This window comes from Lupinus angustifolius, chromosome LG12, assembly GCF_001865875.1.
Source record: "Lupinus angustifolius cultivar Tanjil chromosome LG12, LupAngTanjil_v1.0, whole genome shotgun sequence".
NCBI lineage: Eukaryota > Viridiplantae > Streptophyta > Magnoliopsida > Fabales > Fabaceae > Lupinus > Lupinus angustifolius.
The window spans coordinates 14,686,068-14,713,313 of NC_032020.1; the positions used below are offsets into that span (position 1 = coordinate 14,686,068).

Sequence of the window (27,246 nt, forward strand, 5' to 3'; positions counted from 1 at the left end):
AATAATATTTTAGTACCATGAGTATTAAATCTATGCACTGTTAATGTAAAAATGTATACAGTCAGTGCATCATTTACCGTTCATTTGAATTACTCTTTTTAAAATGTCAATGATAATTGAAAAACTGGAGCACCACTTGTTCTCCTAATTCCTTCTTTATTTTTAATATAATATATTGCTAATAAAAAAATGATGATTAAAAATGAATATAATAATATAACGACAGTGAAAAATCTCTTACGTTGTTAGTATATACATTTTTTTCTCAAATCATCAACCTATCGACATAAAATATTGCCGTAGTAAATATATCCACTTCAATGTATTTCCTTATATAGTTCCTAAGTTTATGATACTGTAATGAAATACAAGTTATCAAAACTAATACGAATTATATTAATGGTAATTGCAAATTTATTTATATGACATATAATAAAGTGAAATAAAATCCTTGTTGGTATAAACATTATTTACCAATGACATAATAATCCAGTTTTAGAATAACTTCATAAGATTATATTAAAATGCAAATCATTAAAGTTAATAGCAATTATATTATGGCAATTTTGAATTTATTTATATAGACATGCATGATAAATAAAAACTTTGTAAGTGTGCCAACAAAGATTGGATTAAGGGGTAAGAATAAAAAATTGTGACTTCAAATTTCACTGTCAACGTGAAGTGTGAAGATGTATTAGTGGATAATCTGTAAGTATTAACTAATTTGTGTAACTCCTTTAAAGTAAACATTACACCTTACAGCATAAAGTGTATGAGTTTATACCAAATTATTCTAATAGATATTCCTTTTGTTAATTCATGATGATCTCAATTAGTCACAATAATCAATGACTTATATTAATAGACATTCTTCTCTAAAATGTATCACACTCAAAATACATAATATGACAGATAAAATAATTCGAAGAATTAATATATATATTCAAATATACTTTTGATATCTTTAATAATAACAAGATATTTAAAACTAAATAATTATTTTATTGGAAAGTAATATTATACTAGTTTTATTTATAGTCAATTATAAGTAGTAAATCTTATTAATATTCATTAATATTGTATTATTAAGTTAATTTATTTTATTAATATTATGCCTTAATAAAATTTAGCATGTTACTTAATTTTTTTCCATTAATGCTATTGCATCAATGGAAAATTATTTTTATATACACATATATGTATATTGATATTGCAATAAACCTTGCTAGTAAATCGATGGCAAACATTATATTTGGCCTAAAACTATCTGACGTACACATAAAATAATTAAATACAATAAGATAGCACTTTAGAACCAATAGTCTTTATTGTCAAATGCTCAACATATGGAGATAAAATGTTGGCATTGTAAAAATATTCATTTCAATATATATTTATTGATAAATTTTGGAATAATTTTACGGTATTGTAATACATAACAGTCCATCAAAAAAATATAAAATGTAGTCCTGGTAATTGCAATTTTGTTTATATAGACTATAATAAAGTAAAATATAAACGGTGTTAGTACAAATATTATTTACCTATACGGATAACTATTTTGTTTTAGAGTAATATCATGGTATTCTAATAACATAAATATCATTAAAGTCGGTAACATTTATATTATTGGCAATTTTGAATTGATTAATATATTTTTCTTAATCAACAATATTAGTATATTAGTATTTGTTGTAAATAAGACAAAACATAATAAGAAAAATCTTGAGTTGATTAATATTGACATATCATAAAATAAAACAAAACATGTTAGTATAAACATTATTTATAATTATATTTATATAGTCATATAAAATAATTAAAAACTTAGTCCGGTAACGAAGGTTAGTACAATTGATAAGGAAAGTCCTGAGATGTGCATGCCTTACGTGTGGATAAATCGTAATGTATACTCATTAATGATGATGATTTCAGTCATTCATTACAATCAACAATTAAATCAATGCACATATTATCTAAATTTCGTCATAAGGTGGTTTGACAGTGAAAAAGTGGTATAAGAGGATGTGGGTTTGAGTCCCACTATCAACAAAAAGATGGAAGTTACAAGAGTAGTTTGATGGTAGAGTGTAGGAGGTTGAGAGTCATGTCTCACCCACAACAAAATACTAACAACTAACATACTAACAATTGCCGATAAAAAAAACAACAAACAAAATATATCAAATAACTATTACTATGTGTATAAAAACACATCCCACTATCTACTATTGATGCCTACCTTCTGCAATTTTCTGTGTAGCTATCATTCTATGGTCAACATTGTATTTAATTTAGTGTTTTAATATTTCATTCATATTTTACCATTAATATTGTTTAGATATTAATTAAATTTTAGTCCATAATACTATAAATCATTACTAAACTATATTTTTTTATTAATGTTGCAATAAACCTAGCCAGTAAATTGATGACAAACATTACATTGGCCTGAAACTATCTATAATATATACAAAATGATTCAAATATAATAAAATATAGTATTTTAGGACCAATAGCTTTTTTATTGTCAAATGCTTAAACTTTCAAAATAAAACGTTCTCCTCGTAAAAATATCCATTTCAATATATTTCTTTATATGGTTTCAGAATTATTTATACTAAGTAAAATAAAAATCATCAAATTTATATAAATAATATTAATGGTAATTGAAATTTTACTTATATAGAAATATAATAAAGTGTAAAAACACCTTTTTAGTATAAACATTATTTACCAATAAAATAATTATATAGTTTTGGAATAACTTGATGGTATTCTAATAAAATACAAATCAATAAATAAAGTGAAGAATACTTACATTAATGACAATTGAGAATTTGTTGTTATAGACATGGAACAAAATGAATAAAAGCCTTGCTGGTATACACATGATTTACTAATAAAAGCAATGTTAATGGGAAAAAATGGAGTCGAACATCAAATTGAAAGATATATTGTATTAGATTTAATCGGTTTAAATGGTTAAACAATGTGACAAGACTAGATGATTTAATATATAATTAATAAGTAAAATTTTATATAAATAATAATTATGTATAATTATATTGAACTAACATATCTCCATCTTTTTCTGGACCGAAGTAAAACAAAATATTACAACAACGTTTCCTTTTTTTTAATTTTAAGTAAACCACTCGGTTCACTTCCTGAGTTATTATGTTTAACCGAGTTTAGCACGGTTGGACTGAAATTTCTTCAGTTCAAAATGATCCAACTACTTATTCGATTAAGACTATTATGTACAAACCAAAAGTATTTTCAAATCGAGTCAGCGATCAAATCAATCGATCCGATCTTGTTCTAGCAATAATGAATAAGAGTTCATAATAAAACATTATTTACCAATAATATATAATTAATATGATAAAAACAATTCAAATGATTAGTCTTTAATATTTTGGGATATCCCATGTAGCCTATCACTCTCGAGTCAATATCCTAAAAAAGTAACATAAAGTACACCGGAGGATAAAGCAATATATGTCATTTTCCTATCGTCAGAAGAATTTTGAGGAGTATATAACATTTTTCTTGTGAATTTTTTAGTTCATTAGTACTATTGGATCTATAAAAAAAATCTATATATACTTAAAATTAATCTTGGTCTAATTGAATAAATTTTATGCTTAAAAAATTTCTTAAACTACAAAATATATTTTAATGACATAAAGGTAAAACAATAATTCATTAAAAACAAGAACTGTGTCTCGTTTGCCAATGTGCCTCAAATCAACTACCTACTTCTGAACACAAATTGAGTTTCCAAATTCACAATTGACATTATTATAGAAACTTTTCTAAATATTTCTAATCTGAAAAGAAAAGAAATGGTATATTTAATTACAAAGAACCATTTCAAATAACCACAACAATCAAAAAATCATCACTTGTTCTTAAGGTTGTTTATATTTTTGTCCAAACCAATCACATTTTAAAAAATAATATAAAAATAAGGCAGAAAATTCATTTACTCAAAAAATAAGTTTTTTTAAATCTTGGTCTAATTGAATAAACTTTATGCTAATAAATTTCTTAAACTACAAAATATGTTTTAATGACATAAAGGTAAAACAATAATTCATTAAAAACAAGAAGTGTGTCTCACTTGCCAATGTGCCCCAAATCCACTACCTACTTCTGAACACAATTTGAGTTTCCAAATTCATCACTTGTTCTTAAGGTTGTTTATATTTTTTGTCTAGATCAATTACATTTTAAAAAGTAATATAAAAAATAAGGGAGAAAATTCATTTACTCAAAGAATAAGTACGTTTTTTTAAATCTAGATATAAATTTTATGCTTAAAAAATTTCTTAAACTACAAAATATATTTTAATGACATAAAGGTAAAACAATAATTCATTAAAAACAAGAAGTGTGTCTCATTTGCCAATGTGCCTCAAATCCACTACCTACTTCAGAATACAAATTGAGTCTCCAAATTCACAATTGACATTATTATAGAAACTTTTCTAAATATTCCTAATCTGAAAAGAAATAAAAAGTGGTATATTTAATTACAAAGAACCATTTCAAACAACCACAACAATCTAAAAATCATCACTTGTTCTTAAGGTTGTTTATATTTTTGTCCAAACCAATCAAATTTAAAAAGTAATATAAAAATAAGGAAGCAAATTCATTTACTCAAAGAATAAGTTTTTCTAAATCTTGGTCTAATTGAATAAATTCTATGCTAATAAATTTCTTAAACTACAAAATATGTTTTAATGACATAAAGGTAAAACAATAATTCATTAAAAACAAGAAGTGTGTCTTATTTGCCAATGTGCCCCAAATCCACTACCTACTTCTGAACACAAATTGAGTTTCCAAATTCCATTACTTGTTCTTTAAGGTTGTTTATATTTTTGTCTAGATCAATCACATTTTAAAAAGTAATATAAAAAATAAGGGAGAAAATTCATTTACAAAAAGAATATGTTTCTTGGTCTAATTGAATAAACTTTATGCTAATAAATTTCTTAAACTACAAAATATGTTTTAATGACATAAAGGTAAAACAATAATTCATTAAAAACAAGAAGTGTGTCTCATTTGCCAATGTGCCTCAAACCCACTACCTACTTCAGAATACAAATTGAGTTTCCAAATTCACAATTGACATTATTATAGAAACTTTTCTAAATATTCCTAATCTGAAAAGAAATAAAAAATGGTATATTTAATTACAAAGAACCATTTCAAACAACCACAACAATCTAAAAATCATCACTTCTTCTTAAGGTTGTTTATATTTTTGTCAAAACCAATCACATTTTAAAAAGTAATATAAAAATAAGGAAGAAAATTCATTTACTCAAAGAATAAGTTTTTCTAAATCTTGGTCTAATTGAATAAACTTTATGCTAATAAATTTCTTAAACTACAAAATATGTTTTAATGACATAAAGGTAAAACAATAATTCATTAAAAACAAGAAGTGCGTCTCATTTGCCAATGTGCCCCAAATCCACTACCTACTTTTGAACACAAATTGAGTTTCCAAATTCATCACTTGTTCTTAAGGTTGTTTATATTTCTTGTCTAGATCAATCACATTTTAAAAAGTAATATAAAAATAAGGGAGAAAATTCATTGACTCAATCAAAGAATAAGTTTTTTTTAAATCTAGGTCTAATTAAATAAATTCTATGCTAATAAATTTCTTAAACTACAAAATATGTTTTAATGACATAAAGGTAAAACAATCATTCATTAAAAACAACAAGTGTGTCTCATTTGCCAATGTGCCTCAAATCCACTACCTACTTCTGAACACAAATTGAGATTCCAAATTCACAATTGATAGAAACTTTTCTAAATATTCCTAATCTGAAAAGAAATAAAAAAATGGTATATTTAATTACTAAGAACCATTTCAAACAACCAGAACAATATAAAAGTCATCACTTGTTCTTAAGATTGTTTATATTTTTTGTCCAGACCAATCACATTTTAAAAAGTAATATAAAAATAAGGGAGAAAATTTATTTACTCAAAGAATAAGTTTTTTTAAATCTTGGTCTAATTGAATAAACTTTATGCTAATAAATTTCTTAACTACAAAATATGTTTTAATGACATAAAGGTAAAACAATAATTCATTAAAAACAAGAAGTGTGTCTCATTTGTTAATGTGTCCCAAATCCACTACCTACTTATGAATCCAAATTGAGTTTCCAAGTTCATCACTTGTTCTTGAGGTTGTTTATATTTTTTGTCTAGATGAATCACATTTTAAAAAGTAATATAAAAATAAGGGAGAAAATTCATTTACTCAAAGAATAATTTTTTTTAAATCTAGGTCTAATTGAGTAAATTTTATGCTAATAAATTTCTTAAACTACAAAATATGTTTTAATGACATAAAGGTAAAACAATAATTCATTAAAAACAAGAAATGTGTCACATTTGCCAATGTGCCTCAAATCCACTGCCTATTTTTGAACACAAATACAAATTGAGTTTTCAAATTCACAATTGACATTATTATAGAAACTTTTCTAAATATTCATAATCTAAAAAGAAATAAAAAATGGTATCTTTAATTACAAAGAACCATTCCAAACAACCACAACAATCTAAAAATCATCACTTGTTCTTAAGGTTGTTTATATTTTTGTCCAAACCAATCACTTTTAAAAAAATAATATAAACATAAGGGAGAAAATTCATTTACTCAAAGAATAAGTTTTTTTAAATCTTGGTCTAATTGAATAAACTTTATGCTAATAAATTTCTTAAACTACAAAATATGTTTTAATGACATAAAGGTAAAACAATAATTCATTAAAAACATGAAGTGTGTCTCATTTGTCAATGTGCCCCAAATCCACTACCTACTTCTGAATACAAATTGAGTTTCCAAATTCATCACTTGTTCTTAAGGTTGTTTATATTTTTTGTCTAGATCAATCACTTTTTAAAAAGTAATATAAAAAATAAGGGAGAAAATTCATTTACTCAAAGAATAAGTTTTTTTAAATCTAGGTCTAATTGAATAAATTCTATGCTAATAAATTTCTTAAACTACAAAATATGTTTTAATGACATAAAGGTAAAACAATAATTCATTAAAAAACAAGAAGTGTGTCTCATTTGCCAATGTGCCTGAAATCCACTACCTACTTTTGAACACAAATTGAGTTTCCAAATTCGATAGAAACTTTTCTAAATATTCCTAATCTGAAAAGAAATAAAAAAATGGTATTTTTAATTACAAAGAACCATTTCAAACAACCACAACAATTTAAAAGTCATCACTTGTTCTTAAGATTGTTTATATTTTTTGTCCAGACCAGTCACATTTTAAAAAGTAATATAAAAATAAGGGAGAAAATTTATTTACTCAAAGAATAAGTTATTTTAAATTTACTTAACATTTTAGCCATCAATTCTAAATGAATTTAATAACTTGAATTTGTGAGTCTTTCTAAATCATTAAATTTTCCTAGAATTGATGACTAAGATGTATAAGTTTAATAAACTTACTCTTGAAATAAGTGGATCATCACTCTAAAATTATTACTTTTGTTTTTTATAATTTTTATTTTTATTGATATAAAAATATCTATTTGATCCAATAGATAATTAACACTCCTAATAAAAAAACATGTGATCCCTATTCCTCTAAAAGTTAACAACAAAAAGCTTAGAGTAATGAATGAAATAAAATTTGGAGAAAAGACGATCTCTAAGTTTACTACGTGGGTGACTTAACCAGGGTTTGGTTCCAATCTCTACATAGATCAAGGGTTGCCATTTGCCGCATGATATCCACCTTGGCTTGAAAGTTGGTGTTCATTAAAAGAGAATGAAGTATTTATGGGTATAAGGAGATAAATTATTTTTTCTGTAAGTGAAATTATAACATGTATCATGTTTCATTATTTTCTATAAAAATATTTTTAAAAATAAACAAAATAACACACATGTCATATTTTCTACTGACGAGAGGAGATAAATTATCTCATAAAGATAAGGAGATACATTATTCTTTAATTAAAATCGGTAAAGTTAATTTTCTGACAAATGGTTTGACTCCAAACTCGTGTCTTTATATCTAGAGTACCTTCTCTTTCTTGAATTCTCCATTTCCTCTTCCTCAAGATCATCACATTAGTTAGAAGAACTGAAATCACAGAGCTCATTCCTAAACCTAACGTACAAGGATCCATCGTATTTCGCTTATTCGCATAGGTATTTGTACCTCTAGGTTTTCACATTTCACTGATTATTTATGACTTGGATTTAAACCCTAATTTCATATTGTGTTTGAATTGAGGTATGGGTATTTTTTTTCTTTACCACTCCCAATTTTCTTTTCCATTTGATTCTTAGAATTTCTCATCTCTTTTTATTAACGTAAATCTATATGGGTTGTTATTAATATCTGTTATATTTCTTGATCTTAAACAGAATTGGATTGAACATGGATGGACAAAGAGCTATTGAAATAGCGTCTGAAGACAAGTTGAGTGGCTTGCATGACTATGTTTTATTGCACATCATGGGTTTTTTGAGAACAAAACATGCTGTTCGAACTTCTGTTTTGTCTAAGAGATGGGAGCACCTTTGGAAAAGCCTTGCAAGTTTCAAGTTGGACTCCTCAAACTTCCAAAACGTAGTACAATTTAGAGAGTTTTTATCTTCGTTTATGTCTCATCGAGATGGCTCACTCTCCTTGGAAAATGTTGCTTTTAGACACCCCGGTCACATTGGTGGTGAAATCCTAAATAGCTTCATTGAATATATTGTATCACGTGGTATTCAAAAATTGACACTTGATACTAAGTTTGAAAAGCTTCCCCCTTGCATCTTTTCGTGTCAGTCTTTGACATTTCTTAAGATTTCCAGTCCCTCCACTCCGTTCAAGAAGACAATAATTCCAGAATCTCTAGGATTTCCTGCATTAAAAACCTTGCATCTTGATGGTGTCATTTTTAGTACTAGTGGCAATGGCTATCCTGAACCCTTTTCAACATGTCAAATGTTGAATACTTTGGTGGTCGAAGATTGTTTTGTTGGAGGTCTCTACATATGTAACTCTATGCTTACAAGTCTAACCATAGTCGATGCAAACTCACTTGACCTTCAAACTCACTATGATAAGATTGTGCTTTGTACTCCAAGACTTAGTTCTCTCAATACTAATGGGTATCTTGTGTACGAAATATCCTCTAACTGCAATCTTCTTTATCTTAAAGATGTAAAATTCAATGTTACTTGTTCCTTTAGAGATTTGCCAAGGAAAAGTTTAGTCCTAGTTAGCTGGATGAAAGTGCTCGCTAATGTAACAACAATGACACTCTCTTCGTATACCATTGAGATGCTAAATGTAAGTTAATTTTGTAAGTTCACTTCTCTTTGCTTCATTTTTCTCATGACTTATATGCATCTTTATGCCAAACTGTTTGTCAATAATATTTCATGTTTCTCATCACTTGTATATATGCATCTTTATGTCAAAACTTTTGTTAATGATCAATCTTGCCTTTTCAGAATATTCATAAAAATTTGCCTCTAACAATCTCTAATATTGGTGTAGGTTCTCTTATTCCGTCGTTCAACAAGGAACAGTCTTCCTTGCTTTTCTAGATTGGATTTACTGAAAGTGAATTTGGGTCCAAATTCAAAGATAACGTCTGATAAGGATGTACTCAGGATTGTTGGATACCTACTTCAATACTCTCCATCGACTAAAGTTGATATCATTAGGCGTGCCTAATTTTGTAGGTATATATTTTGTTATACTGGAGATGTTTTGCTACACTGCTATAGACCCTTGATTTGTATATTTTGTTTGTGTTGGATATGATGGTGGAACCATGGTGCTAATAAAGTTGACAACTATTCAACTTTAGCCTAGATTTGGAGCAATTATTGGAATCTCCTATATCAATGTTGCATGATACATTCTTGTTGTTGATTTTGAATATACATCTATGGACCTCTTGCTAGCCAAGATAGAATAAAGACATGATATCATATAGAGCATGCTACGAAATGAACATGATAAGATCTGATCTTATTTAGTGTCTCGTGGGCACTAAATAATAATATTGATGTGATAGTGACAATGATGGTAATGTGGTAATGTTCATGTGTGAGAGTATAACTAGCAAGACAAAACTATTTTATTATGATCATTTTTAACTCAAGAAAATACACTAGGCTAATATGATAGTCATATCTTATTCTATTTACGAACAATGATTGTCTCCATTAATAGAGAGATAAACGTTTGTTTTTCCTCATATTTTAAATGACCAAAAATGATTTCATGGTAAATAAAATGATAAAAATATTATTACATATTGTATTATTGTGTGTTACTTATCTCTTCATTAATGAAGATAATCTTTACTCTCTATTTACTTACTATCTTATCATGACTAAGAAATCAATGCATATTTATGTTGAATCACTTATCTACGATTGTCCAATAAATTCTCCAAGATTTCGTGTATATAACATTATTGTATTTTATGGGTAGAGACTTTGTTGAAAATGATACTAAAAGTAGGAGTTGGTAGTAACTATAAAGTTGATATTATTTCATAGAAGATGGCGCTCATGTGTTTTCTAAGTCAGCGCAAAGTATTGAGTCATTTGGGTGATGACTGATCAGACAAGGAACGAAAGAGAGGTGCACGAATTTATCAAAGAATTACGTGGCAGTGATTACTAGTACTTAGTTTCTAACAATGCCCATTCCTATATTTTAGTCATTAAAATCATGCCAATTCCTATATTTTAGTAGGAACTTATTCCCACCTCATAGTTTTTGCCTTGCATGCATCAATCAATGTTTGAACCCCCATTACAGTTCCTTCTGTGTTTGGCTAAATCTGCTTTGCACCCACTGCTTGCTATCTTCATACATCAGCTTCCAAATAAGCTTAGAAAAAGAGAGAAATAATAGCTGCTCTTGATTCTCTATTACCTAAACCACATACTTGTTTTATAGCTTTAGTGAAAATGCAAGTTAAAGCCACGTCTAAAACCATCTATGCCTTAAACAAATTTGCGACTCAATTTGCATATATATATATATATATATATATATATATATATATATATATACCTGCATACACCCTCCTGCAGTTCTTCCAACCAAATAGCCTGCATAGTATAAATATTACCTAAACAAATCTTAGCAGCTTTGATTTCCAATAGACCAGTCTTATGTTATTCTTCTACAAGAAATATAGGATTGAATTATTCTACATTAGATAAAGGAAAACAAAGATAGTTTCCAAGATTATATATATATGCACCACTTTCATAGGGTTTATTTCTCTCTAATTAAATAGTAACAATTTGAATTTATATTGCCGTGTCTAGGTAGAAAGGACGTTCAATGAGTGATTTCATCACCATTGAGCGCCTTGGCTTGTTGTGCCTGGTAGTTCAATGCAAAATTATGTGATCAAAATAATTGAATAAGGTCTCGAAGTTCCATATAAAATTGTAGCTCTTTAACTTGGCTTTTTTTTCAAAAATTCCAAAAGAAACTCAATAGTTGGAACATAATTGAACTTTAATTCTTACCCTAACATGAAACATTATTGAACCCTAGGTAATACATTGGTTGAAATGTCTGTTTAAGTATATATCTTGAATTGTTTACTCGGAAATGTGATGTATTAATTATGATATGTTCTTTTATCCATATATCACCTTCTTATCAATGATTGAACTCGGAATGTTTACTTTGTGAGAATTAAGTATATTAATTAATTAACATGAAACTCCTTCTATATTAGATATATACTATATGCCAATGAGCCTATATATCTTGAAGTCTGAATACGTGCAAACACTATTATGTGTGATTATGATGATGTGAATTTTTAGAATCTACAAGTGAGATATTTATGTGTCAAAATAAAAAAAAACCTGGATCTTCTTAATAGTGATAAAGAGAAGATGTTGTGTGGTAGTGGAGTGAAGAGAAGAGAGAAATGAAAGAAAATTCTAAAAGACTAATGTCCACTATTGTTTTTATCTTAGAGGACCAAAACAAGACATATAAAAATTAAAACCTGAAACCTGAAATTAAGTTAGAGGAAATATACCTTAGCCTAATTAATGTGCAAAACCTAGACTATATTTAGTGCTCCCTCATTTTCCCATTTCGCTGGTGCTCTATGCTAAACTAGAGTTTTTTATCAGCAAATTAATGATTTAACCTAAATAAAATGTACAAGTAGTACTCCTATCCACACGTAAAATTAACCACTACAACCAAGAATGGAACTAGAAGGATTCACCTCCCATTCTACAAAAAGGTAAGAAAAACCAGGAAAAAGAGCAAGAAGAAGGTTCCACTAGTGAAGAGAAATTAAGTTCATTACCTCTTCAAGGTGAAAACTAGAATGCTCAAATAAAATTTTGTTTTTAATCCATCAAATAGTCCAAATAATAACGAATCAAAGGGACATCCACTATTGACGAAACTTTTTAGTATAGTTTTTGTTAAACACAATAAGAATAAGAGCGAGAGAAAAACAGATATTCTATGGATTCTTCTTCCAAACTCCATAAAAAGCACACCATGTTGGAGCATGAATGCCTAGGATTCCATGACTAGCAACGTTCACCTGTATCGATATACTATCTAAAGACATTCTTCATACTAAATATCTCATCTTAGATGGAACATAGCAAACCCAGAACGGTTTCTTCAATAAGCGATATTAAAGATAATATCCTTAACAACGATTTCTTCAATAAGCGCTATTAAAGATAACACATTTAACAACGTTTTCTTCAATAAGCGTTATTAAAGATAATACATTTAACCGCGCTCATTGAAGAAATGTTGTTAAATATATGAAGTATGACATTTAACAACACCTTCTTCAATAAGCGCGTTAAATATAACACCTTTAACATCGCTTATTGAAGAAGTGTTGTTAAATATATGAAGTATGATATTTAACCGTGTTTGCTTCAATAAGGTGTTGTTAAATATAACATATTTAACAATGCTTTCTTCAATAAGTGTTGTTAAAGATAACACATTTAACAGCGTTTTTTTTCAATAAGTGTTGTTAAAGATAACACCTTTAACGACGCTTATTGAAGAACTGTTGTTAAAGATAACAAAAGATATTACCTTTAACAACGTTTCCTTCAATAAGTATTGTTAAAGATAACAAAAGATATTACCTTTAACAACGTTTTCTTCAATAAGTGTTGTTAGTTTTCTTCAGCCTTATATTTAACAGCGTTTAATACATAAGCATTGTTAAATATCAATTCTGGCGTAGTGATTGTAATAAGCTCCTTCGTCATTTTAGCTTCCAGTACCATATTTCATTTCTCCATTCTCCCAATGAGCTAATACTTTCATAACAATTTTTAAGACACTTCCCCCTCCCCACCCATAGATCCTTCCAAAATAGAATAGACGGACTAGATTCTACTCATCCTCCACCAGGATGACTCCCTCTTAAAACACTCAGAATCACCCACCTCACCTCTACCCAAACTCCATATCTAGATTTCAACACTTTCACCGAAAGTGACTCTCTTTCAGTAAGTAATCTCCACCTCATCTTCCTTAATAGAGCAAAATTGAACATATACAAATTTTTATTCCCAAGACCCCTTCTTCTTTAGATTTACACACATTTTCTCAACTCATCCAATGAATACCTTTACTTATTTATCCCATACTCCAAAGGAATCTCCTCAGAATTTTATTAAATTCATAGATAATAGAAACATGAGCTTTAAAAAAAATAAAAAAAAATTACATAGGTAATGAGCAAAGTATGGACTTTAGGAGATTTACATGTCCACGGAAGAAAATAAGTTCTGTAGGCAGAGAGAGTTTTATTTCAGAACTAGTGGTAAGCAACATCATCCCACTTGTTGAAAAAAAACTAGGTATAAGTTTTGTTGAAAGTTTGATCATTCTGTCCAACAATTAGGATTATGTAAAAATAAGAAATATAACCAATTGTGGAATTCATTTTGTTTTGTTACCATGTGGTCAACTTGGTTTATGGGAAATAGTGTGATTTTTATCCCATAATGTTGCATTTGTCATGGACTTGATTCAAGTATAATCCTGAATATAGTATTTAGCAAAGATAGAGATGTCTAGTTATAACTTCGAACAATGATTATATAACCCAGAGTCTTATATTTCAAATGTTTAATATGAGAATTTGAATATATTTAGAGCTTGATTGAGTGCATAATATGTATTCGGTTCCAATTAATACATTTTTATGTAGAAAAATGTACTAGGTTTTAGACCAAGTAATTTTTTTTATATCTAATAGGTTAGCCTATTTCATTATAATATACAAATTTATCATTTATTATTACTTACTAATACTTAAAACATTAACCCAGAGTTAAAATTCTCAAATACCTACAAAACTCAAATACCTATAAGTCCATGTATCTTGATTGATAGAAAACCAATTAATTTTTAGTTTTTGTGTACTTTGTGTGAACTCAAATTTAAGTTTCATTTAGCAGTTAATAGTTAATTTTTGTGTGAAATTTTGAGTATCAACATGTTGTTGTCATCTCAATTCTCATGTGTTTTTTTATCATTTACAAGAACACTTCAACTTAGGTTGACACTTACACTTTAAATTTTTATAAAATTTTCAATATCTTATATAATTTTTAGCAACATGATTGCAATAGTTTTTAATTTGAATGATGCAATTTACGGTTATAGTTTATATACTGATGTATATAAGATGCAAATTTTAGTTAAGTTTACATATAGATTGTAATAATTTTGATTGTGTATGCTTATAGATTTTGAGAGAAAAAGTTCATGTTTATCATTTTGTCTTTTTCCAACTCGAACTCGTCTCTATCTTGACCCCAAAACATACTTAACCCGTCTCAATCCGTCTCACGTTCAGCCTAGATAAAAGTAACAACATTTGATATTACAAACACATATATAGCAAGGTACAAATTTGTTAAAAACTGCTTTTGTAATTTTTTTCAATTTCACATAAACAGTTTGACACAGTCACTTTAATGACTTTACCATCTCAAATTGCTATTAGAAAAATGTAAGGTTTACAAATAAAAGAATCATTCTTTTAACAAAAAACAACAATGTAACCTAAAGAAAGGGGAGACCCTTTAACCTCTTTTTTTCTCATAATTTCCAACAAAACTTGAAACTGGCCTCAAGTAAAATCTTGTTGATAATTTCTCACAGACCTCAATATAGAGGATATACAGTATCAAATACAACCCTTGCAAACACGTGCCTTGTTTCTTGAAGGTCACCTTGAGCTAAAGACTCGTAATCAATTTTTTTGCCATGCTTTGACAAAAATTTCCTGCGGGAACTCACTTTCACATCCTCAAAAATGTTGAGAGTTTTAATGTATAATCCTAATGGAATGAACACCTGTCAATTTGTTAAAAAGAAATCAGGATTCATTAAACCAAAATATCAATGGACAAAGCTCCCTACACCAAAACAATAATCAAATTATCATACTTTTTAAACATATCATCTAACAAGGAATAAAAAAATAGAACATGAAAAGAAGTTACTGTTCCAAACTGACTATAGTTCAAATTTTCACTAGGAAAGTAAACTGATGCACTGTTGTTAGTTGTGCTACTGGGTTTACATTTTTGTCATTTCTTTCCTTGCATGTTAACATGGACCTATGTGTGTGTTATTTGTGAGTAAAAAAAGTGCACGTTTCTTTTTTTTTTTGAGGTTAAATGTTAGGTTCGGTAACATCCTAGCGCGCGCATCCGCTGGATAGCATTATCCAGAAGTATGTATAAAATCATACATACGTCAAGACTTAATCTCACTAGGTGGAGTCGACTATATGAATTGAACAAGTGATAATGCTCTCATAAATCATGTTCATTGACAGCATTGAGAAGTATGTATAAATAAGGAGAAAATAAAATTTGCTCACCATATCTGAATGAGGGGCTTGAGGATAGTCAGCCATAGCCTGAGATACCAAGTACCTAGTTGTCATCTGCGACAGCGTCCCCTTAACAGACTCTGCAAGATTCAGAACCTCATCCGCCAAAGCTTCTGCATCCAGACCTGAAGGATCTAATAATTCAGGAAATCTGACATCGTGTGATTTGTCGATCCTCCTAGCTATGCCTACTGCTTCCGAAAAATTTCCACCATTATGAACTGCAAGGCTAAATGCAGCCACCACCAAGGGATCCCTTGGCAGATCACTCAATGTTTTATGCAATGCGAGGATAGCAACCCTGAAAACAGAGGTTCCTGATGAGTCTGTTGACCCAACATGTAATCAGCTTGTAAATATTTCTAGTCATGTATATCTGACATTTTATATCACATTCCACTTGGACATATGCACAACAGTTTTTAGAACCTACTCTTACAATTGAAGACAAATGAGAAAAGGAAACTCAAAGGCTGAGCGACTCAAATTGCGAAAGTGACCAGACAGTTTAGATATATAACTGATTTCAAAGAAAGGCTCCCAAACTAAAGTATTTATTTGAAAATAAATTTCTAAAAAATCAAAGCTTCATTTTGAAAAGAGTATTTAAAAAGATAGAGCATTCGCATAGATGTTATCTAGACATAGGTGCAAAATTCAACGGCAATGAGAAACAAGTTCAATCTCGGAGTCAGATAATAGCTGCATGCACCTAAGACAAAAGATGCCACAGATGACTGTGGTGTGGCCAATTCGGCATTTACCCTAATTGTCAAAACGACCATATCTTTAGGCACAATAGTGCAAGAGATTTTGGGTTTCATTCCATGCAGGACCTTTTATTTAGGATGAAAGAACTTTTGCACCCAATACCACATGCGCGGAAAATGTTTACCAAAACAATAGCAACATGATAAATACATAACATGAAGTCATGAACTGCATAAAACAAGAAACCAGAAATAGATTAAGGCTTGAATTCAATAAAAATGAGTCAAGATAAATAAAGTTCTTTGACACGTTTCCACTAGAAGAATCAACTGCTGAACTTAATTCATGTGCTCAAGCATATACCACCTTTGAGCCTGGTATTCAAAGAAATCTCATTTATGGTTATGATGCAAATTATGCTGTTAGTCCATTATTATTTTTTCAGTAGTACACATTAGACTGATTACATGTGGTAACAAAGTAAAACAAAAAAATAGACATTATTGTTACATAGATCTTACCATAAGCTACTATGACATGGACGGTTGGGTGCCAAAAGTCTATCCAAATTGGAGAATAAAGACTGCAAGAAATTTCAAACAATCCAATAAAAAATGTGGCAATGTGTGCTAAAATTTTATGCATTCTGAATTAGTATTCCAGGAATAAATAACATTATTCTGAGATAATGTAATAAGCCATATTCAAATTCAGAAGTAATCCCCACCCCAGCCACTTGATATTAGAAGTTAAAAGTGAATTGTCACTTTTTTAATTGGAGGAGAGGAATATCTCATGGTTGAGACTGAAACAAACAACTTGAATAAAAATGAGAACCTGACTATGCTAATAATTCCTACAGGTATTCTAAATGAGTTTGGCATAAAAAAAGTATTCATATGTCCTTAGGTAGAGGGTCAGAGGAACTCAGCACATTGAATGTTCTGGTTTAATAGTTATTCGTGAGAAATAACGTAAAAGTAAGGAACAGAGAATCTCATTAATGTCCAAACATATATGTTTCAAATGCACTACATGATAGATATGATAAACAAAAAGTTCCGAGTTGACTTAATAAACTTGTCTTTTGTATGCTACTCCAACTAGACTAATACCCATAGTCAGTCCAGAATCCTGCAATTTTCAAAATCGAAACAGCATAAAGAGTTATGAGGTTACCAAAAGCATATTGGTTCTTTTGTCCCGTCTCCGAAATCGATGGCGAACAAAATAAGCAGCCTGTAATGTCAAATCTAAAAATTTAGCTAACATTGCATGACCGAGTTTATAAAAATCCTGAATCATCATCTACCTGAAAGGGAAGAAGTATGTCTAGAAGTCCAAATTTCCATAGTAACCTCAACGACGCTTCACCGGATCCATAAGCAAGCATGTAATTCATTTCCATCAGGAGCCTACCCTAAAAAATTTAGAGCGACAACTAAGCCATGATATTCTCATGTACGTATAATAAAACATAGGGGAGGAACACTTCAAATACCTTATCCAGTCTTAATACTGAAGAAGAAAGATCTTTAATAGAATGAGCAGTTTCCCTTGAAATACTAAACCCCAAGCGAGCAGCAACTCTAATTGCACGTAAAATGCGAGCTGCAGGAAAAATGGAGTTAGACAGTCATAGGTATTCAGTATTCACAAGAGTAGGCATGTCCAAGGCAGTTTACACTGGCCAAACTATGGGAAAGGGGATGAAGTTCTTTTATATTTACATTGCTAATCACTTAACAAAAACTCACCACAATCCTCCTGAAAAGAAGCAGCTGCAGGAGCCACCGTTCGCACCTACTTACAGAAAATTAAGTTACAGAAGTTCAAATTACTGATTGGAAAAGGTAGTATAAGATATTGTAGCTGTAAAGAAATACATGCACACTTTAGCTTTCATAATATCTTCAATTCCTCCCATGTAATCATATACAATTTTTGCATATGGATCAAACATCAACCTGGAAAAGCATGAATTTGGTTAACAGCATAAATATATGGACATGATAAAGTAAATGTCAAACTGTACATAACGTAGATGTCATAATGGAAATAAATGCAGCCAAATGCAAAGAAAAAATAAATAGATTTTTTTTTTTTTAAGTCTCGAGGAATGGTGCACACCCGTTAATCGTAAAATCCCGTTTCAAACAATTCCTCCAACGAAGATAGTCATCTTTACCACAGCCACTAGGTGCCTCAATATTATGAACAAAGTGCATAGCCGGCTTGCATCTAGAAGTATTAAAACTTGAAACCTAATTAGAAGGAAGAATATAGTTATTGTGAAAAGAGGAGATAAAGGACATCCCTTAATAGGGAAAAGTTAAAATCTTTTAACCATAAAAGAAATACACCAACCTCAATAATGGTACCATCCATATGAACATGACATATTGGAAACCTTTTCCCAACTATCTCACACCATGAAAATGTTCTCATCACCTACAATATGAATCAAGATTCACCATTAAATGTTAAGGTGAAACACAAAATTTCAAATGAGATTGCATAAATTAGCATGTAATTTCCTCTGTTACAACTACCAGAAGCCAGTATAACGTATAAATACACTAGCTTCCATTCTAACTCCCCATGACTCTTGACAGAGTACTCCAGTAAACTATCATGAACATTATTAATTTGAAAATAAACTAAAAGTGGGAGGGAAACCTCTCTAAGATCAGCTGAAGTTATAATATCAAAGTCCTTTGGTGTTTGCTTTAGTATAAGATCCCGTACACAACCTCCTACAAGGTATACATCATACCCTACAAAGACAAGAAAAATGGTTATCAACTATGCACTTGTCCCTCTAAACTTACAGACTTAAACATATAGAAATTTTGGATTTTGTGATAAAGTGATGTGCACACAGACACACCAATATATGCATTACAGTATAAAATATCAATATCTCCAGGTTCACAATTAGTTACAAAAGGCCAATGAATAGCTAAAAGAGCCTGACTGGGCCTAAGTTAAAAACCAAGTGTGATGCAGTTGATAGATAATGCGAAATTCTTGTAAATAAAATTGACATTTATTGGACAAATTTAAGCAAAATAGGTTTTGCATTGTCATAATTAAGTGTTTTCAAATATATCGCACTTATAGACTGATTATTTTGTTCTCTTTGAATCATTCCACACTGTAATCCATAAGTGGAAAATGAAGAACTCTTAGTATACATATAAATCAAACAATGGTAGCAGCTATGCCTAATACCCACTATGATGAACATGGTTGTTTTATTATTAAGTTACATGGTGCCATTATTTCAGTATGCAGTTTACTTTAGCACTTACTCAACAGACTCTTTAATTGAGCTGAAACGAGCATATTTTCACAAGCTTCTCTTATAAGCTTACTGAAATAAGCTAGAAAAAGCTTACACGAAGGTCCTAAGCTATTTTCATAAGTTGTTGACATGAGCTTAGATAAACTCTCTGAAAACTGTTCCAAACGCCCCGTAATGCCCAGAATTAACTGGGAAATTTTTTACTCTACAAAGAAATACAAAATCAAGGAACTTATGAGGAGTGAGAGCAGCATGTCAATTACCCTTTTTCTTGAGCAAGTTAAGAACCTTCTTAGTAGGGCTTGCTATCATCGAATTCTTAAGTCCAAGCTCTTTGGAATTCAACTTCTTCCATCCCGGAACCTTCTTATTTTCTACATCAATTTCATCACACACAAAACAAAACAAAAAACAAATCAGAATCACCAACCTCAATAAAACAAAAAAAACAACTCCAATTGAGCATTTCACAAACTATCAACAACAATAACAAAAATCTTATCTTGAATTACCTTTCTGTTCGGGAATTGAAGCGGTACATTGATCTGCAGCCTCGACAACAGCGAGGGATCTTGGAACAACCATGCGAATGCATTGGAAAGGAGTGGGGCGAATATGAAGATTGGGCTTGCAGACTAATTTTAAGGTAGCCATGGCCATGGAAATCAATTCAAGAGCTCAAGCTTTGTTCAATCAAAATTCATGTTTCTGTGGTTTATAGGATTTAGGGTTTAAGGATAAGAATTATCTTCTATGTTTTTAGGTGTTAGAATTTCTTATGGAACATATTATGTGGCGCACTCTCGAGGTGATGCCGTTTCACTTAGGAACTTTGTATTCTTCTTAAATAAAGTGGAAAAATTATGTTATTTGTCTTGATTGTCATTTTATTATAACACGGACAAAAGTGTAAAATTGAGAGTTGATTGTTAATGATTTTCTTTGACAATATAATTAATTTAAAATATATAGGCATTCCTTAAATTGTAAATAAGATATGAGAAAATTGAAGAATATGAAAGTTGTTTCCATCTAAAAGGCACACCATCACCTCTTCACAATTTCATATGTGTAAGAATATTACCTTTCTAAACAATTTCTTCTTCAAATATTAGTTGATTTTCTTTTTAAATAAGGGGGAAAACATACAATTATAAAGATTTATAATAGTTTAGTACATCATGTATTACTTATATTTAAAAGATTAATAATTATTAAATTTTAATAGTAAATAATATATTAAAATATAAAAAATTCTTATATTATTAATACATATGTTTCTCATATTTTTATTTATTCCGGATAAAGATTAGCAAATACCTCTTTAATTCCGGATAAAGATTAGCAAATACCTCTTTAATAGAATTGTCATTTAAAGTATTGGGTATAGAACACCTCCTCATACAAATTTATTAGGTGTGGTGTATGCAACTTTAGACCATTTCCTAATTATAATCTTAATTATATATATATATAGATTTTTTAGTTAAAGGTGAACTTTTTTTCATTACATCCTTTTTTCCATTAAGTTATTATTGAAGTGATTGAAAAGAGGGGCTAAATCAAAGAAGAAAAGGATCAGATAGTGTTAGAAAGGCAAATAAGCAAACCAATATAGGAACACCATTATCACAATATAATACTTCAATATATGCCTCAAAGTGTGAATCAGTTGAACATTCCACTCCTTAGATATCCAAGCTCTACTTCAACAAGGAGTTTTTAGACATAAATGATATATATATAATTTCAAATATATTTCATTTGCCTTCAGACAGGTCATATTTTTCTAGTTTTTTATTATCGAACCAAATTCTACGTATTGCAGCAAGCATGCAAGACCTTTTTAAAATAAAGAACAAACACAATTCTTTTTATATTTGATATTTGAAATATTTTCTCATTGGATTGTGATTTTCACAACAACAAAAAGAACGAACTAGAAAAAGCGCTGGACTGATTAATAAGATATGGATTGATCCGAATTATGAATTATTTTCAATTTTATTTTAACACACAGTAATTTCGCATGAAAGTGCATCTGATTCAAACACACGATGATTCAATCTCTAGATTTGGATAAACCCTAATCCATTTTTCATCTCTGCATCTAAATCAATGAGGGTTCTGCAACTAGGCTTGTTACTTACATTGACATCTGGATTTGCAGCCATTTTCATTTACATCACTGGAATCTCTAATCCCTCTGTATGTATGTATGATTGAGATTATAAGATCCACATTTCTTCAATTTTCCTTATATCTAATGTAACCATGTATGCACAGATCTCAATTCTCTTATTACTCATGAAGACACGCAAGCCTTGCTTTCCTTGCACAACTCTTTTCAGAAGTGTATGGTAAGGTTTCCCTCTCTTTCTTTTGTTTGATGGATTCTCTCTTTGTTCTTGTTGCATTTGCGGATTTGCTTGTTGTTGAAGTAGTGAATGTGGAAGCAGATTTTGTTCCTTAATTTTAGTTTGGTTCCATTTGGGTTCCAACAACATTTTGATAAAATAAGGTCTCTGCAGATTGATCAATACTAAATATATTAACATTGACTATTGAAGCTTTGATGATTGTAACTTTGTAAGAACCTTTTCCATTATTTATTTATGTTTGGAAACTATTGTATTCTTTGAAAGGATGATGCTGGCAAATTGGTTTCTTAGTATTGGTTGCAACTCAGTGGGTTTTTTTTTTTACATTGTTGTGCTTTTGTTTTAATTTGTTTGATTACAGTCTCTACACTAATATCTCTCTCAAAATCTTGCATTATTAGTATGGTTCTTTGGATGGTTTGACCAAGTTGCTAATTTTGTGCATAATACAGAGTGCAAATGGACTTGGCCTGAAGGCAATTAGGGGCAATGATTATTGCCAAACCACAATAAGTTTCCCCAGTGACACCATCCCCAAATGGGTAAATTTTCCTAATGGTTCAGTGAAAAATTGTGATTCATTAAAATAAAAGTTGTTGTATGTGTGGTTCTTAAAAATATCTTAATTATGACAACCTTCAACCTGTGGTAAAATTGGTTCTCCCAATTCAGAAGTATGGATTTTAATGTACTTAATGACACATGTTTAAAAGTAGTCAAACAATTACCCATTTGTTGACTTATGAATTTATGTATTAACAGAGAGATCCCAAAACTAGTGAACTTGAAGTTCTGTCTTATGATTTTAATCTATGTGAAGCTGTGGCTACATGGGAACAGGTAAGCAACTCAGTCTGTGTTTTGATGATTTATATCTCACCCCTTTTGCGAGCATGGTGCAACGGTAATAAATAATAGTAAAAGAAACTTACAGCATATGCTTTAATTTTTTTGTTGTGTCATGAATTGATTGCACAGGTGCGAAACAGTACAACTATACTCACCAAAGAATTTATTGATTCTTTACCCAATGGATGGGAGGAATATGCATGGCGTAGGATCAACAAAGGAATACTTCTGTAAGTAATTGGCTGACTGAATTCACTAAACAGTTAAGTAATTATGCAATAATGGGAACCTCTATGGATGACAATCAAAATAAAGTCACAGTTTAATTCATAATATTAGGAATGAATTACTTCTTTTATGCAAGAATGCCTTTATATCCAGAAATAAGGCCTGTGATATATTAATGAACTAGGAAAGTCTGTTCGTTTGTCAGTACTAAGTCATTTTTACTTGTCTGTTAAGAAGTCCCCTAGAATTAACATTTGTGACAAATCAATGCTAAAAAATATACACACTATAAGCTAAGTAATTTACAAGGTTCAGTTTATAGGTGATCATCCAATTGCTCTTGCAAAGGCGATAAAACCTTTTTCTTAATCTGTCTTCTTCACTCTTCTGGTAATTTCTAGATACAATTTGGCTTCTCAATACATAACATAACTTTTTTTATACGGATGTTAACATATTTCGAATGACCTATAATGGTAAAATATGGGTTTCTTATTTGGAAGGAAAGTAAATTTAGTGGAAAGAATCATAAATTAGGATCCTTCTGTTTTGCAGCAACCGCTGTGAGAACAAGACCTTGTGCATGGAGAAACTTTCACTAGTGCTTCCTGAAACACCACCATACTTCCCAAGGCAGTTTGGGCGGTGTGCTGTTATTGGTAATTCAGGAGATCTCTTGAAAACAAAATTTGGGAAGGAGATAGATGGTTATGATGTTGTCATTAGAGAAAATGGTGCTCCAACACAGGTCATTTGCTCAACAAGGTTTTTCCCCCTTTTTGGGATCAGGTGTCCTCAAAATTAAAACCTTGTCTCATTCAATTGTGTTTATGATGGCAGAACTACATTGATCACGTGGGTAGGAAAAGCACATTTCGCCTTCTAAACCGAGGATCTGCTAAAGCACTGGATAAAGTTGTAGAATTAGATGGTATTGCCAATTTTTATAATGAGTCCCACTTGTTATAATGCCAATCATGAATTGCTGGAACCTAACTACCAATGCTGTTTCTGCAGAACAAAGAAAAGAGGTATTGATAGTCAAAACAACGATTCATGACATCATGAGCAAAATGATTCGGGTATGTTTCCTTATTAAAAGAAAACACCTTCTGAAGTATTTACTTTTTGTTGTGCTACACACTCTTTATGATCACTTGCAAAGCAATTGGTTTTTGTTTTATGCAGGAACTTCCTATAAAAAATCCTGTATATCTCATGCTAGGTGCATCCTTTGGTTCAGCAGCAAAAGGAACTGGGCTTAAGGCTCTTGAATTTGCCCTCTCCATGTGTAATTCAGTGGATATGTATGGTTTCACTGTGGACCCTGGTTATAAAGAATGGTAAATATTTTGTGTTGGCAAGTAGTTTTTTTTATTAAATACTTCTTTCATTGGAATATGATAACCCAACCAATGAAACTTTTATTTCAATTTTAGGACAAGATATTTCTCTGAATCTCGTCAAGGCCATACCCCATTGCACGGAAGAGCTTATTACCAGATGATGGAGTGCTTGGGAGTAAGCAAAACTTACTTTTGTTATTGCATGTACAAATCATTTAGAATCTGTTAATTATATCATCATGAAAGATGACTTGAAATTTTGGATATCTTTGGTTCATGTCATATCATACTAAAAGAAAATTGAGAAATTTTCCTCACTATTTGCTGTGGTGACTTTAGTTCCTGGTTTTTCTAATCACTGATTTTATCTATCTGCTACCACTGTCAAGCTTATCAAAATCCATTCTCCCATGCGACCTGATCCAAACCGTGTTGTAAAATGGGTACCAAGCCACCATATTATAAGGGCTGCAAAGATTGCTTCAGAGAAATTGTTGAGGTAAACAATATTCACTCTTCACCCTCCTCCACCTCTCCCATATTTGTACTTTTTCTGTCAAAAAAATACAAGGGGACTTGACATATGAATGTATAACTATAGTTACATGTGTATTAATATTTCTTGTCTTGTGCTCCTATGTAGACAAAGCTGAAATTGGGTTTAATAAAATATTTAGTAGTTTATTGGCCAGTTCATGAGTAGAAGGTTGTTGGTATTTGACCTGTTCTAATGGAAAACTAACAAATCTCAAAGGGTGAGCCTAAATGAGCGAACGTTTCGTGGGAAGGCAACTTCTAACCAGAGACTGGAGAAAGTTTAGCTCTTTACACTGCTTTTGAATTACATCACCCATATGTGTAAATTCACTTGGTATCGACTATCAAATATTAAAACTTTGGAAGGAATTTTATATTGAACATCGAGGCCAAATGCAATCCCACAATCCTATGAACTCACATGGTATTCTTAATCTTACGATTTCTACAGGAGAGTTGGAGCGGGTTCTAGAGATCCACTGGGTGCATGTTCCGTTGTTAAGAAGCAAGTAAAAAGAAATGTAAATGCAGTTTCAAAGCTCAGAAAGGAGGCACTTGATCATATGAGGTATGTGAAGAGCACAACCATGTATCCACTGGAACATAGTCCTGGACATGGGTTGCTTTGCTCTGTTCCATCTGATTGACCTGTATAAGGATTTTATGCCTTCAGCTTGTGCTGTCAGGAAGCATCTAACCCCTTGATTTGCCATATCTTCTGACTCCATCTTTTACAAAATTGTGATTAACTTGAAAAAGGTGATGAATCTTCCTACCAATCATTGGTGTAGAGGCAAATCCACATTTTTTTTTCAATCTTATTCTTTTCATTTTATTTTAATTTTTTAAGGCTTTCATTTGTTTTGAGAGATGAGGACAGAACAGACATGACAAATTCTGTTGGCATCTGAATTGCTTAGTTGAAGTATAATGAGTTGACCTGTAATGGAACAACGCTTGTGTTCTTTAAATAATATTAATATAACTGTATGCCTTGATTATCCCCTACTCTGTTACACTGCTTATGAGATCCATTGTATTAGTTCTGGATTTAAGATGAATTTTAAGAGAAATTAGACTAGTGTACAATTAAAATTTATTAACATATTTATTTGTGCATAATAATAAAATGAGGCTACATATATGGCCATTGAAGAGTCCCGGGGTCAAGTTGGTGGCATCTGGGTGCTGAGCATTGGTAGGACAATTGTGCCTGTTGTGGAGCACTGAGCAGATAATCTCATTTTCATTTTCTATGGTAAATCGATCTCGAGTTTGCACTGCATTGGACTCAAGTCTTATTCTAACTAAATAATTATTATGGACTTGTTACTTACTAGTTACTACTATTTCTCTGCTTTGTGACATAATATTTATGAGCTAAGTTTGCTTTTTAAAGCGGGTATTAGTGCATTTCATTTTGAGATGTTTGGTGATTGAGGATATATTGATCTCGATTATTAGGGTAGTTCTTTTATGTAGTTTAGATATTAAGAACGGTGTTAAAATTATTTACAAAACATTAGACAGAGCAGCGACAAAGTCACGAGTTCCCAGAAGTAATGTCAGAAAATCGTTGTCATGTTCATTCGGACCACCGTCCCTTTTTGCTTCGATGAAGTGGATTTGAGCACATCATAGGGGAGAAACCTTTCAATTTAAAGCCATGTGGGCTACCCATGGTGATTAGAGTCAAGTAGTAGCTAGAGCTTGGGCATGGAGGAAAATGATTAAGGTATACTTCGAAACAATTCGATCAGGATTATCTATATTCAGTAAGGAAATTTTTACTAATTTGTTTTGGCAAGATAGATGTCGTGAAGCAAGATTAAAATGTATTATTAAAAAGTCTGATCCTTGGGATTCAACTTTTCATTCATATTTTGAAAAGGTGTTTTGAAAGGATT

General features: G+C 30.5%; 3 protein-coding genes across 5 annotated transcripts; 2 read left to right on the top strand and 1 right to left on the bottom strand.

The window, feature by feature from the left end:
• LOC109361781 (F-box/LRR-repeat protein At4g14103-like) lies at positions 8,128 to 9,985 on the top strand. 2 transcript variants are annotated; one of them, XM_019607320.1, is made up of 3 exons: positions 8,128 to 8,193; positions 8,449 to 9,367; positions 9,578 to 9,985. In XM_019607320.1, exons 2-3 carry the CDS (start codon positions 8,462 to 8,464, stop codon positions 9,755 to 9,757), a joined length of 1,086 nt encoding a protein of 361 aa, XP_019462865.1. In that variant the 5' UTR covers positions 8,128 to 8,193; positions 8,449 to 8,461; the 3' UTR covers positions 9,758 to 9,985. The 2 variants fall into 2 exon arrangements, with proteins under 2 accessions (XP_019462865.1, XP_019462866.1); XM_019607321.1 differs by having other exon boundaries at positions 8,134 to 8,229.
• Positions 14,990 to 20,813, bottom strand: LOC109363020 (CCA-adding enzyme-like). The gene is made up of 14 exons (XM_019609178.1): positions 20,511 to 20,813; positions 20,262 to 20,372; positions 19,371 to 19,468; positions 19,059 to 19,142; positions 18,822 to 18,955; positions 18,586 to 18,658; positions 18,449 to 18,494; positions 18,193 to 18,302; positions 18,004 to 18,111; positions 17,871 to 17,930; positions 17,213 to 17,274; positions 15,969 to 16,281; positions 15,244 to 15,436; positions 14,990 to 15,208 (listed from the first exon to the last, which is right to left on the bottom strand). The coding sequence occupies exons 1-13, from the start codon at positions 20,656 to 20,658 to the stop codon at positions 15,245 to 15,247; spliced, it is 1,539 nt and encodes a 512-aa protein (XP_019464723.1). The 5' UTR covers positions 20,659 to 20,813; the 3' UTR covers positions 14,990 to 15,208; position 15,244.
• On the top strand, positions 21,914 to 26,346 carry LOC109361508 (sialyltransferase-like protein 2). Of its 2 annotated transcripts, none has more exons than XM_019606975.1 (12): positions 21,914 to 22,210; positions 22,285 to 22,358; positions 22,832 to 22,921; positions 23,142 to 23,219; positions 23,358 to 23,458; positions 24,012 to 24,204; positions 24,297 to 24,387; positions 24,474 to 24,538; positions 24,645 to 24,799; positions 24,896 to 24,977; positions 25,192 to 25,301; positions 25,791 to 26,346. In XM_019606975.1, exons 1-12 carry the CDS (start codon positions 22,117 to 22,119, stop codon positions 25,984 to 25,986), a joined length of 1,329 nt encoding a protein of 442 aa, XP_019462520.1. In that variant the 5' UTR covers positions 21,914 to 22,116; the 3' UTR covers positions 25,987 to 26,346. The 2 variants fall into 2 exon arrangements, with proteins under 2 accessions (XP_019462520.1, XP_019462521.1); XM_019606976.1 differs by having other exon boundaries at positions 21,915 to 22,206.

Coding starts and splice junctions, on each gene's coding strand:
- LOC109361781 (XM_019607320.1), top strand. CDS start 8,462: ATGGATGGACAAAGAGCTATTGAAATAGCGTCTGAAGACAAGTTGAGT. Junction 9,368..9,577: donor ATACCATTGAGATGCTAAAT/GTAAGTTAATTT, acceptor ATATTGGTGTAG/GTTCTCTTATTCCGTCGTTC.
- LOC109363020 (XM_019609178.1), bottom strand. CDS start 20,658: ATGGCCATGGCTACCTTAAAATTAGTCTGCAAGCCCAATCTTCATATT. Junction 19,143..19,370: donor CTTCAGCTGATCTTAGAGAG/GTTTCCCTCCCA, acceptor TTCATATTGTAG/GTGATGAGAACATTTTCATG. Junction 18,659..18,821: donor CGGGATTTTACGATTAACGG/GTGTGCACCATT, acceptor ATGCTTTTCCAG/GTTGATGTTTGATCCATATG.
- LOC109361508 (XM_019606975.1), top strand. CDS start 22,117: ATGAGGGTTCTGCAACTAGGCTTGTTACTTACATTGACATCTGGATTT. Junction 24,388..24,473: donor TAAAGTTGTAGAATTAGATG/GTATTGCCAATT, acceptor CTGTTTCTGCAG/AACAAAGAAAAGAGGTATTG. Junction 24,800..24,895: donor GACCCTGGTTATAAAGAATG/GTAAATATTTTG, acceptor TTTCAATTTTAG/GACAAGATATTTCTCTGAAT.